Raw genomic sequence first — 13,305 nt, 5'->3', positions numbered from 1 at the left:
CAGAACAAAGACAATGCTCTCATAGGCTCACAAATTCTGCTGAGAATTCGGATAAGAAATAAGCAAACAGGCTGTGCTTGGTGGCTCATGCCTGTAATCCTAGCACTTTGCATGGCTGAGGCTTGAGCCCAGGGTGGATTGCTTAAGCCCAGGAGTTCGAGACCAGCCTGGGCAACATTGTGAAACTCCGTCTCTACAAAGAATACCAAAAAAAAAAAAGAATTGCTGGGCATGGTGGTGTGTGCCTATAGTCCCAGCTACTTGGGAGGCTGAGGTGGGAGGATTGTCTGAGCTCAGGAGGTTGAGGTTGCAGTGATCTGTGATTGCATCCCTGCACTCCAGCCTGGGCTACAGAGAGAGAGAGAGACTGTCTCAAAACAAAACAAAACGAAATAGACCCTATCTCAAAAAAAAAAAGAAAAAAAAAGCAAACAGTTAACATCATACCAGGCGGTGAAAGTGCTGGAAGACAGGATTGGGAGTGGCAAGGGTGGGTAAAAGAAGGCCTCTGTGAGGAGGTGATGTTTAAGTACAAGGAGGTGAGGGCACTCCTGAGGCATCTGGAGGAAGAGCATTCGAAGCAGATGGAACAGCAGGTTTAAGGGCCCTGGGCCTGCTTCATGCTCCTGAAAACAGCCCAAAGGCTTGTGTGGCTGAACAGAGTGAGAGGGAGGAGAGGAGCTGGGTGAAGGGACCTCTGCCCTGATGGGAAGGAGTTTGGATGTGTTCAGAATGCCCTGGGAAGCCATCATGAGGCACTGGGCAGGAGTGACATGGCCTGACTTGCCTTTTCACAGGGTCACTTCTGACTGCTGAGAAGAAACGGGGAGGGGGTGACTAGCAAGAAGACCATTTAGGACGTGATGGCAGCAAGCCAGGTCCAAACAGGTGAAGCCACTTGCCCAAGGTCAGGCAGCATTAATGCAGTTTAAATGTCACCTGTCTGACCTTTAGCCTGAGCTCTTAAAAACTTCTCCACTGTCTCCAATACAAAGCAAATCATCCAAAAGCCAGCAGGAAAGGTTTTACCAGCTACAGTCTAAGGGGCACTTACTATATGCCAGGCTCCCATTGTCACATTGAATTCTCACAACCACCCAGTTTCATGCCCATTTTAAAGGAGAGGGAACTGAGGCCCACACACAGGTGAAATGATGCCCAAGGTCACATATCTAGAAAAAAGAAGAGCCAGTATTAGAGCCGGGTCATCTCACCCAAAGCCCTGGGCTCTTATCAATTCCAGTCAGTAGATTATCTGCAGCCCCAGCCCTCCTCTCCTCACCACCCAGTTACTCTTCTCTGGCTTCACGCTGAAAAAGCAGTGGGGGCTGGGCGCGGTGGCTCACGCCTGTAATCCCAGCACTTTGGGAGGCCCAGGAGGGCGGATTACGAGGTCAGGAATTCCAGACCAGCCTGGCCAACATAGTGAAACCCTGTCTCTTCTAAAAATACAAAAATTTCCCTGGCACGGTGGCGCGCGCCTGTAGTCCCAGCTGCTCAGGAGGCTGTGAGGCACAAGAATCGCTTGAACCAGGGAGGCGGAGGTTGCAGAGAGCCGAGATAGCGCCAGCGCACTGCCTGGGCGACAGAGGGAACTCCGTCTCCAAAAATAAAAAACAAGTAAAAAATAAAAAGCCATGGGTACCGGCCACTGGCCGCGCTCTGTGTCCGCCAGCAGATGGCGCCAGAGCATTAAGAGAACCTACGGGGCATTTTCCTGCCCTGGGCTGTTCTCCCAGCAGCATCCCTGGCTCTTGAAGCCCCGCTGAGTGCAGCATCTATGTGCACACACGGGCCTTTGCTTCCTGGCCCTGCAGCCTCAGGGGACCTGACAGAGCTGGGATCCTGGGTTCGGCAAGCCATCTCCCCGGGGGGCCCTGGGCAAGCCTCTGCTGCTATCTGGGCCTCCCTGGCCTGGCTGAACACAGGATGGCATTCCCATCGTGTGCACTTGTTCTCCCTCTTTGTTGAGTAATTGCTGTAAGGGGGACTTGACTGCATGCCTGCTTGGAACAGACTGAAAGATTCCCGAGAGAAGCCAGGGAAGGGAGCGTCCAGGCCCGAGGACCTTCAGCTCATTGGCCGCCTGCAGACCCGCCTGAAGGAGAGAGAGGACATCATCAAGCAGCTCACGGTGAGGCAGTCAGGGGGCGCCTCCTCACCCATGCACCTGGCCGGGCACTGCTGGCTCCCCCGGGAGGGGCGTTCACTTGCACCCAGCATTTCTCTAGGTGCCCTAATGTCTTATAAAGAATCCTTTCTTGCTGGGCGCGGTGGCTCAAGCCTGTAATCCCAGCACTTTGGGAGGCGGAGGTGGGTGGATCACTTGAGGTGAGGAGTTCGGGACCAGCCTGGCCAACATGTTGAAACCCCGTCTCTACTAAAAATACACAAAGTAGCTGGGTGTGGTTGTGGGCACCTGTAATTCCAGCTTCTAGGAAGGCTGAGGCAGGAGAATCACTTGAACCTGAGAGGCAGAGGTTGCAGTGAGCCAACATAACGCCACTGCACTCCAGTCTGGGAGACAGAGCAAGACTCTGTCTCAAAGAAAAAAAAAAATCCTTTCTTTTCTATTATTAAAGAAGACATACTCACTAAAAAATTAATACAGAAAAATAGAAGGCAAAAAAAATCACTTTACTCCTAAGTCCAACAGCATTTGCCCTATGTTAATATTGGTTTTTTAACTTACAGAATTTGAGAAAATCTAGAATGGCTTAAGTTTGAATTGTAGTAGAATCAGTAAGTGTTTTTATTGTTGATCTTCTTTTTGTAAAAATGACCACCTGTTTTCTACTTAGCAAAGCCACTCCCTAGGCCCCTTGAAAAGAACCCAGCTCCCTCTGATTCAGTATCCAACCAAGGCCTGCTGGTCATTTCTGCTCCCACCCACCTGCCTCACTTCTGTGTCTCCCTGTGCTTTGAAAATTAGGTGACACTGATAAGGAATTATTGCTAATTTGCTACGTGTGAACAAAGGTATCATGGGGTTTTTTTTTTTTTTTTAAGTAATCCTTACTTCTTAGAAACACATATTGATGTTTTCACAGAGAAAAATTATGTAATAACTGGAATTTAGTAATAATACAGCAGGAGAGAAAAAAGTGGAAAATGATATACACAAACAAGATTGGCCATATAGTTATTATAGGTAAAGTGGGGATGGATTTCATTACTCTCCCTACGTTTGTATATGTTAGACAACACAAATGTCAAACGAAAGAGGAAGAAAGAAGGCAAAATCCTTTGCATACCTGGGGGTTTTCTTTCTTTGCCTTAATTTCTAACTTTCTGCATTAGGTTACCCTCACATGCTAAGAACAGTTGAATTTCCAATTTCCTAAGGCATCAGCTTGGCCTTTTCTTTACAAGAGGGGCTGGGGACATACAAGAAAAAGAGCAAAGGTGCTTCCTCAAAAGCTTCAGTGCCTGGCAGCTTGATTCCCACTGACTTCCCCTTCCTCCCCTGGACTTTCCTTCTCTCTCTATTTTGCCCGCACAGCCATCTTCCTTCAAGTCAAACCCAGTGCTGTGTGGTTAGGCTCATTTAGACTCAGTTGTATTGGTTTTCTAGGAAGAGAGAAGATTTCACTACGCAGCATTCCCCAGTGCCATGTCCCACCGGAATCGGTCTTTCTCTTTCAATCCTCACCCGGGATATTTGACCCCTTCCATGAAGGTAAATTGGTTCTAATGGTTTTAATGCATTACACAATTCCATTAGTTTCATTTTTCTTAAAGGTAACCACAGGTTATTTATGGGCTGGTGTATGCTCAGAAAAATATTTGCTGAAAAAACCCACGTGTTTATATCTGGCTGGGTGGATTATGTGTGATTTTTATTTTTTATGGGATTTTGTATTTTCCAAATTTTCTAGAATAAATGTGTGTCAGTATTAAGAACAGCTCTATCTAGGTGATGGGAGGGAGAAGAAGAGTAAGAATCTTCCACTTCTTAACTATTTCTGTACATATTTTTGGAAGTTTTCACAATGAGCATATTCACATCCAATTCTCTTATCTACTACCACAAAATCCTAAAGGCTCTTAAAAAATAGTATTTTTGGCTGGGTGCAATGGCTCACACCTGTAATCCCAGCACTTTGGGAGGCCGAGGTGGGTGGATCACTTGAGGTCAGGATTTCAAGACCAGCCTGGCCAACATGGTGAAACCCCAACTCTATTAAAAATACAAAAATAAGCTGGGCATGGTGGCAGATGCCTGTAATCCCAGCTACTCAGGGGGCTGAGGTAGGAGAATCGCTTGAACCCAGGAGGCGGAGGTTGCAGTGAGCTGAGATCGCACCACTGCACTCCAGCTTGGGCGACAGAGCAAGACCACATCTTAAAAACAAAAATAGTATTTTTAAAAATAGTTCACTGGACAATACGCTTGTGACTTAACTAATGTGATCTCATGTGTAGTTTTTACCCTCAGTGTGACAAAATACAAGTAAGTTTCACTCCAGAAATGTGAATGCATTTGAGGCTAGCATGGGCCCATCCCCTACTGGGGGTGTTATATGACCTTCTAAAATCTTAAATGAAATTGAGTTGCAAAACACATCCATCTCCAGAAGTTTTGGTTAAGAGGTTGTGAACATACATATTTATTTATAATACAAAATGAAGACTGGAGGGAAAAGTGCTTTAAAAAATAGCATGTAAGTGTATAAATGAAATTGTTGCTTCTTCTCCGATACAATTTTGATTGGGTGAGCATTATTTGCTTTCACAATAATGCTTTATTTTGTTTTTTGCATTGCATTGCACTAACCTGTCCATTAATACAAACAGAAAAAGAAGGTGGAGGACGTGCCCAGCCGCGTGGTCAGCGTGCCGAACCTCGCCTCCTATGCAAAGAACTTTCTGAGTGGCGATCTGAGTTCCAGGATTAATGCCCCTCCAATAACTAAATCACCCAGCTTGGACCCAAGCCCCAGCTGTGGCCGGACCTACAAACCCAACCAGTCTATAGATGCAAAAACTGCCACAAGGTTTGGGGGATGTTGGGGACAGAGGCTCTTATTCTATTTCCCTGTAGATAAGAGGGGAAGTAGGATTCTTCCTGGCACCTGCTAAGTACCTGGCATTTGGGCCATATAAAGAGTAGCAAAACAAGCCCTGCCTTGGAAAAGTGGTAGTTTAGCCAAAAGGGAAGACTGTGTAAGAGAAGGGAATTATGTCATTCTTTGGAAGGGGTACTATTCCTGGTACCAAATTCCAGAAGGCCTTTTTTCATGGATGATTAGACAAGGGACACTGAATCACTTACCTGAAAACTTCAGCATGGGTTACACAAAAGGTGGACTCCATCTGGCCTGGAGGTCTGAATTCAAATTACAGTCTTCCTCATTCTTAGCTGTGTGGCCTTGGACAGGTCACTTGACCTCTCCAGGTCTCCATATACCTTGCCTCTAAAATTAAGATAATACAGCACCTGTCTCATTAGACTGACATGAGACTAAAGGAACTAATCCATAGGATGTGCTTAGCACAGGACTTGGCACAAAAATCTTCAATATCGTTTCAGTATTATTACTAACATTATTCCTCAAGATTTACTGTATCACCTTGGAATTCTAAAGTCCCTTAATCAGGCCGGGCTCGGTGGCTCACACCTGTAATCCCAGCACTTTGGGAAGTGGAGGTGGGTGGATCACCTAAGGTCAGGAGTTCGAGACCAGCCTGGGCAACATGGTGAAACCCATCTCTACAAAAAATACAAAAATGAGCTGGGTGTGGTGGTGGGCGCCTGTAATTCCAGCTCCCCGGGAGGCTGAGGCACAATGATCGCTTGAACCCAGGAGGCTGCAGCTTGCAGTGAGCCGAGATCATGCCACCGCACTCCAGCCTGGGTGACGGAGACTCTGTCTCAAAAAATAAAAATAAAGTCTCTTAATCTGTAGGTTTGGTTAATCCTGCATTATCAGAGCTACAACCACTAAGTCTCAAAGGAACAATGGAGAACCAAACAATGGTGAACCTTCTGTTTTCAAAATGAGGATTAGGTACTCCCTCCCCACCCCCATCCTTTACAATTTGTTTCCCACTACTAATGTTGGCCGGTCCCATTTGGGTGTTTTTGAAGAGTAAACAAGCAGTTATCTTTCCTTGAAAAGATGGTGGATATTAAGCTGTTTCTTGCATAATTTTCAAAACCATATAAAAAACCTTTTTTTGTTTTTAGGACCCCAGATGGTGAAACGGCCCAAGCCAAAGAAGCCCAGCAGAAACAGGGCTCTCCACACCAGGAATGGTTCACCAAGTACTTTTCTTTCTAAGCTAACCTTTGGGATACATCACAGAGGACACTTGAAAAACATTTCTTTTAAATCATCTGACTGAAGGAATGAACTAACACCAACCAACCAAATAATATGCTTATAATATGATTTACATGTGACAGCTAAAACAAATTTTGGCATCAACACTTCATACTGTTCTGCCAGGCACAGTGGCTCACGCCTGTAATCCCAGCACTTTGGGAGGCTGAGGCAGACGGATCGCTTGAGTCCAGGAATTTGAGACCAGCCTGGGCAATATGGTGAAACCCCATCTCTACAAAATATACAAAAATTAGCCAGGCATGGTGGCATGTGCCTGTGGTCCCAGGTACTTGGGGGACTGAGGCGGGAGGATCACTTGAACCTGGGAGGCAGAGGTTGCAGTGAGCCAAGTTCGAACTCCTGCACTCCAACCAGCCTGGGTGACAGAGGGAGACCCTGTCTCCAAAAAAAAAAAAAAATTGTTCCATGGTGACAGTTCATTACAAATATCTTGACATTAAACCAGTGTTATTAAAAATCATCTATAGGAAAATGTTATTAGCGTTACTAATGACCTATACCTTGTATTTCTAGTGTCCATAACATCATACTCCATTTTGTGGAATATCAGACTTTGTGACTTCCATGATCTACTTTAAAAGTGGTTGTACTTGTCCTTAGGATGCTAGTCAACTCCACTGGAAAGCTGTTTCTATGTAAAATGATGCAATTCCAAAATGCACATCTAACCTCAATAGGAAGACAAATAACAGTTAAACAGGAAAGCCAACTAAAAACAAACCAAACCTACCAGAAATGGATGGTAGCATGCTTGGACTGAATACTTTCACTTTCTTGGTCTAAGACAAGCAGCAGATTATAGATGGGATAACACCTACCTCTAAAAGGGCTTTGCAAGGATTAAGCAAGATAACATAAATTAACATGAATCGGAATTAAGTACCACAAGGTTTTTCTGTAAATAACCAATCCTAGCCCAGTTATAGGTCTCAGTGTAATGGCCGTAGTGCCAACATGATCATTTGTGAAGGTGTCTAGACTATCTGTTCTTTGAAGTCAAAGATCTTCTAGACTGGGCACATGGCTCATGCCTGTAATCCCAACACTTTGGGAGGCTGAGATGGGACGAGAGCTTGAGGCCAGGAATTTGAGACCAGCCTGGGCAACACAGCGAGACCTCCATCTCTACAAAAAAAAATAATTAGCCCAAACAAAACCCAGCTACTCGGAAGGCTGAGGTAGAAGGATAGCATGAGCCCAAGAGTTCGAGACCAGCCTGGGCAAGATAGTGAGATCCCATCTCTACAGATTAAAAAATAAAATCTCCTGAACCTCTGGTCTTTGGGTTTGAGCCATATTGCCTCATGGTGTGTTGCTTCTTCACTGCATGAATTCCCAGTGGATTAAAGGAACCGGAATGGCTGTTCACGGTGCTGACCTTGCTCTCAGTCCACAATGATTTGTCCTACCTTCTGACAGAGCAATGTGATTTGACAAGACTCAATACAACTTTTAGGGGGCAAAATATTTTTTCAGTCTTTGGTGCTGGCCCAGAAGGTGGCCCACAAACCAATGTTAATTCTATGCATTGTCAAATCTTTGCTCTTTGAATAAAACTTTGAACAACTGGGCAATAAAAATGGTTGACTTGTATTGATTTTCCACAGAAAGGTAAAATTAGATGAAGACAGCTTAGAAATAAAAGTTCAGTTCACATTAACGTCAATCACATCATCTTCAAAAAAAAGCTGATTACATATTATAACTGTAAACAAACTTACGTATTAAAGGTAAATTTACTGCCTAATCAAAATGAGGCTCCAATACATTTTTAAATGCAAACACTTGTCACCATACATTAACACACCATATTGTTTCTCATTACCAAATATTTTTTGTGAGTTTCCCGCTGAGAGTGTCTTAGTTCATTCAGGCTGCTCTAACAAAATATCTTACTTATACTGGATAATTTATAAACAATAGAAATATGTCACTCACAGTCCTAGAGGCTAAGTCCAAGATCAAGGAACCAGCAGATCTAGAGTCTGGGGAGGGCCCATTCCTCGGAGATGGGTGCCTGCTACGTGTCCTTACATGGTGGAAGAGGCAAGAGCGCCTCCCTGAGCCTCTTTTGTAAGGGTACTTATCCTACTCATGAGCGTGAAGCCCTCATGACTCCATTGCTTCCCAAAAGCCCCTCCTCTTAATACTATTACATTGACATTAGGTTCTAACACATGAATTTTGGGAGGGACATCAACATTCAGGACATAGCAGTGAATACTGTAGGACTGCTCTTTATTTTGTGCTTTCAAAAAGACTACATACGGGTGGTTCTATTTTTGTGTGTTGAAACACTTTCCCAGGCTGCACTTTGCATTTCTGTCCTTAAACTCAGCATGATCCCTGGGCAAGGAGAGAATTTTACTAGTTGAGATTGTACATCGGTTTTGACTCCTTTCTTGCTGCAGGTGACTGAAAAGATCTTTTGGTCTTCAATTTCTAAATTCTACCCTATAATGGTTATATCTCTGTTAAAATCTTTGCATGCTTCCATAATTTTTTCTTGAGGACATATGCCTTGAGTATTGAAGTAAGGCATTTAAGGACACAAACTTAAGCTTTTTGTTTGATATTACCAAACTGCCATTCACAAAGTTTCTAACAATTTACACCCTTACCAGCAGTAAATGAACCTGCTGTGCCCTAACACTATTGACAAAGAAATACAATTTGATAGATAAAACATTCTATTTTAGTTTGCATAATGACTCCAATCTCTCAAGAGCAGAGCGGTCTAGAGATGACAGTGATGGCGTAGAGGTGACAGTGGAGATGAAGAGAAATTATCCAATTCGGGATTAAGTTAGGAGTATTTGATAGTAAATCTCTTCAGGCTGTATTATGACAGGGGTGGAAGAGTTAACATGTTCCTGCAGCAAAACTGAAAGGAATACTATCTGTTCCACATGAAAGCAAACTGTTTTGTAATTGGGGTAGGTAAGAATGGATTCACCCCATCAATGGCTGCATACCACATACCTGAGCCCTTAACTGCTCTAACACTGATGTAATATCCAACCCAACATTTGTGATTGAGGCTACTTGGTTAATTTTTCTCCAGGATCCATCTGGATTCTGCAGATGAGGCTGGCAAATTAAATGGAACTATGATAGGGACCATCTTACTGCATCTGTCAGATTTCCAAGGGTAACACTGATCTTTACCGTCACCTCACCTCCACCCCCAGGATGCAGTATTGTGTGTGTGTGTTTGAGATGGAGTGTTGCTGTCACCCAAGCTGGGGTGCAGTGGCGCCATCTCAGCTCACTGCAACCTCAGCCTCCGGGGTTCAAGCAATTCTCCTGCCTCAGCCTCCTGAGTAGCTGGGACTACAGGCACCTGCCACCACGCTAATTATTGTATTTTTAGTAAAGACAGGGTTTCGCCATATTGACCAGGCTGGTCATGAACTCCTGACCTCGAAGTGATCCACCTGCCTCAGCCTCCCAAAGTGCTGGGATTACAGGCGTGAGTCACTGCGTCTGGCCTCAGTATTGTTTTTGATTATTTCTACCAGTGCCTCCAAGATAACAACAGAGGCCCCGGGCACTCACAGTCACCTTATCAGTTCCTCACTGTCCCTCTGCAGGGAACTGACACTCTACTGTCCTTGTGTGCAGTACTCCTCTGATCTCCCACAGTTTGACTCCTCACATTCCCCTCCACAGGGATATTTTCCCAGGATACCACTGGTGGAATCCTCAGCAACTGGGCCACCCCCTCATGCAAGTGACTGTCCATACCTCACACGCTGTTCCAGATGGGTTTTGCTACCAGCTGGGCAGTGAGTGAGCCAGTCCCCAAGCCCCATCCTACTGCCTGCTCTCAGACCACATCCAGTCACAATTGTCTCAGTCAGGTCCTCCACCAGCCATGCCCCGAGACACAATTAGAAGTGCAAGACATTCACTGGGGGGTGTGAATGCCTTTAGCCAAAGCCCACCAGAAATGCCTGTATTTGAACAAGTTGGGTCTATTCATCACAGAGAACCAACCATAGGGCTTCTCAGACAGAGGGTGTCACAAAGAACCTCTTTTAGGATTTTGGCCCTGGTTGGGTGATTTCAAGGAAGTGAGGATTCACTCGATTGGATGCTGTCAGAGTGGGGGCAGCTGTAGGACTGAACATCTCAATACATCTTATTTATAGGAAGGTGGACTACAGTAGGGATAATGGTATAATTGCGCACACACACACAGTAGGGATAATGGTATAATTACACACACACCCCCCCCCCCCACACACACACACCCACACACCAGGGATAATGGTATAATTACACACACACACACACACCCCAACACACACACACACACACACACACACACACACCAGCTCTCACTCGTTTTAACCAGCAGGAGGATGTTTGGTATTTTGTGAGTGGTAAACTGACCTTGAATTTTCTTTATACGTGCTTAGACAAAATTATTAAGTGGTTTATTTTATCATGGCCTGAGAGCAACTTTGGGGTTGGCATTCAGAGACTGTTTATGTCCAACAGGAGAATGACATAACCAAACAGTGTTGTCAGCTTCTGAATGTCAGGGACAGGTGTTTTTTTTCTTTCTCAGGAGAAACACCTATGTTAGAGAAAGGGGAGAGGAAACAGAAGACAGGAAGAGCCTATGATGTAGGTCTGACAGGTGGGCCAAGGAACACCGGGGCAAAAGAGGGCAGGACAGCTCCAAAGATGTCATGGCCAGGCTGATGGAAGCACCCAAGCAGACTGCTCAGTATTTTTTTTTTTTTTTTTTTTGGGACGGAGTCTTACTCTGTCACCCAGGCTTGAGTGCAGTGGCTCGATCTCGACTCACTGCAACGTCCACCTCCTGGGTTCAAGCAATTCTCCTGCCTCAGCCTCCCGCACCCGGCCACAGACTGCTCATTAAAAGAGTCCTGTGTCGGGCAGAAATGGCCTAGCACCTGGACCTCCACTGTGCTTGGTGACAGCCAGGACCAGCATGCCTGGGCAGGAACATGGCAGCAGTTCCCCAATGCCAGGAGCTTTTGTAATTGAACTCCTTGAAGCTGCTTTCTTGAAGGGAGGACTGAGCAGTGCTCCTTCATAACCTCCAGAGGCCCAAGACCAAACACTTGGGAATGTCAACGTTAAGACATTTGGGTAGAGGAGAAAAGAGGAAAGAAGGGAAGATGCATGAAAAAGAATTAAGTTTAAGTAAAGAAGATGAAGATGGGCTGGGCACGGTGGCTCATGCCTGTAATCCCAGCACTTTGGGAGGCTGAGGCAGGCAGATCACCTGAGGTCAGGAGTTCAAGACCAGCCTGGCCAACAATTAAGGCCAACAATTAAGCCTGGCCAACAATTAAGGCCGGGCGCAGTGGCTCACGCCTGTAATCCCAGCCCTTTGGGAGGCAGAGGCAGGCGGATCACGAGGTCAGATCGAGACCATCCTGGCCAATATGGTGAAACCCCATCTCTCCTAAAAATACAAAATTATCTGGGTGTGGTGGTGCGCACCTGACAGCTACTCGGGAGGCTGATGTAGGAAAGCTGCTTGAACCCGGGAGGCAGAGGTTGCAGTGAGCCGAGATCGCACCACTGCACTCTAGCCTGGAGACACAGAGAGACCCAATCTCAAAAAAAAAATAAAATAAAATAAAAAAAAAATTAGCCCAGCTACTTGGGAGGCTGAGGCAGGAGAACTGCTTAAACCTCTGGGAGGCAGAGGTTCTTCTGGGAGGAATGTCAAATGGCTAAAAAGGTCACCCACCAGCTTTGATGTCGGGTGGCAGGAATGTCCAGCAGGAGACAGTGCTGCCAGCTGCTGTTTGTAGAACACACAGGCTACCTGATGGCTGGGTGGGCCTTTCCCCAGCACCTGCCTGTGGGACCCCGTTGTGCCACTGCACTACAGCCTGGGAGACAGAGCAAGACTCTGTCTCAAAAAAAAAAAAAAAAAAAAAGGCTGTCCTGAAGATGTGAGTAGGTTTATCTGTGGAGAGTGACAGCCCACAGGCAATCTGCATCTTGGAGCCTGACAAGGAAGCTAAGTAGTATTCAAGAAAAAAGGCCTTCTTGGTGGAACTTTCTACCTTTCAAAGAGCTACCACACCCAAGACAACCTTGGCTGCTTAAGAACACCCTGGAACCACAGGTGGGTGGGCTGTTATCAACACACTGACCAGGGAAGTGGGGTGTGAAAACTCACTTCAAATCCTGCTTCTGCCAAAGGTTAAAGACTAACCTCTTTGACTTTGGGCAAATCACTTAACCCACCTAAATCCCATACTCTTCCTCTATAACCCTCCTCTTCCTGGAACAACAGAAATCACTAACACCCGAAGATTACTTGCTACATTCTAGCACCCTTGCTACTGACTTCCCATTCAACATCTCCTTTTTCTTTTTTGAGAGGGAGTTTCATTCTTGTAGCCCAGGCTAGAGTGCAACGGCACGATTTCAGCTCACCACAACCTCTGCCTCCCGGGTTCAAGCGATTCTCCTGCCTCAGCCTCCCAAGGTGCTGGGATCACAGGCGTGAGCCACCACACCCGGCCTCAACATCTCCTTTAATCTGCAAAAATAATCCTGGGGGATAGGTCCTAGTCTTATCCGTATTTTACAGATTATCCACCTGTGAAAATGGGAACAACAATATTGATTCTGTTATAAGGCTTCTTGAAGACTGAATGGAATCATTTACGGAATGTGTGTGGCACAGATAATTGTTTGAAAGTTGAAAGCCTGAAGCCTATGGGCAGACCTAAGGTCAAGCACCAAGCCAGACCAGAACCCACCCCTCGACAATCAGAGCAGGAGTCTCTTCCAAGACATAATACTCCACTCCCCGGTACCAAGGCAGTGCTCGGCCGAGGGCATTCCACAGGTTTCTAGAGGAACTTCAGAGGATGGCTTATAATGTTCTCCCTGAAAGAGTTAGCAGCTCAGAGGGTTTCTTAGAGGGTAATGTTTACAAACAGACAAGATT

The 13,305-nt window shown here is 45.7% G+C and overlaps 1 protein-coding gene across 3 annotated transcripts in view; it reads left to right on the top strand.

Moving 5' to 3' along the window:
* Nucleotides 1-11,568, top strand: part of FAM184B (family with sequence similarity 184 member B) — a 151,003-nt gene extending 139,435 nt beyond the window's left edge. The window contains exons 15-18 of one of the 3 annotated variants that reach the window (XM_054485847.2): nucleotides 2,017-2,134; nucleotides 3,575-3,679; nucleotides 4,798-4,997; nucleotides 6,191-11,568. In XM_054485847.2, coding sequence (XP_054341822.1) covers nucleotides 2,017-2,134; nucleotides 3,575-3,679; nucleotides 4,798-4,997; nucleotides 6,191-6,284 — 517 coding nt within the window. In that variant the 3' untranslated portion in view covers nucleotides 6,285-11,568. Of the gene's footprint in view, nucleotides 1-1,972; nucleotides 2,135-3,574; nucleotides 3,680-4,797; nucleotides 4,998-6,190 lie in introns of those variants that run through there. The other 2 variants (XM_054485848.2, XM_063663551.1) reach the window with 2 other exon arrangements.
* The last annotated feature ends 1,737 nt before the right edge of the window (nucleotides 11,569-13,305 follow it).

This window comes from Pongo pygmaeus, chromosome 3 (genome assembly GCF_028885625.2).
Source record: "Pongo pygmaeus isolate AG05252 chromosome 3, NHGRI_mPonPyg2-v2.0_pri, whole genome shotgun sequence".
NCBI lineage: Eukaryota > Metazoa > Chordata > Mammalia > Primates > Hominidae > Pongo > Pongo pygmaeus.
The sequence above is the reverse complement of the archived record's forward strand: the minus strand, read 5'-3'. Positions and strand labels throughout refer to the sequence as shown.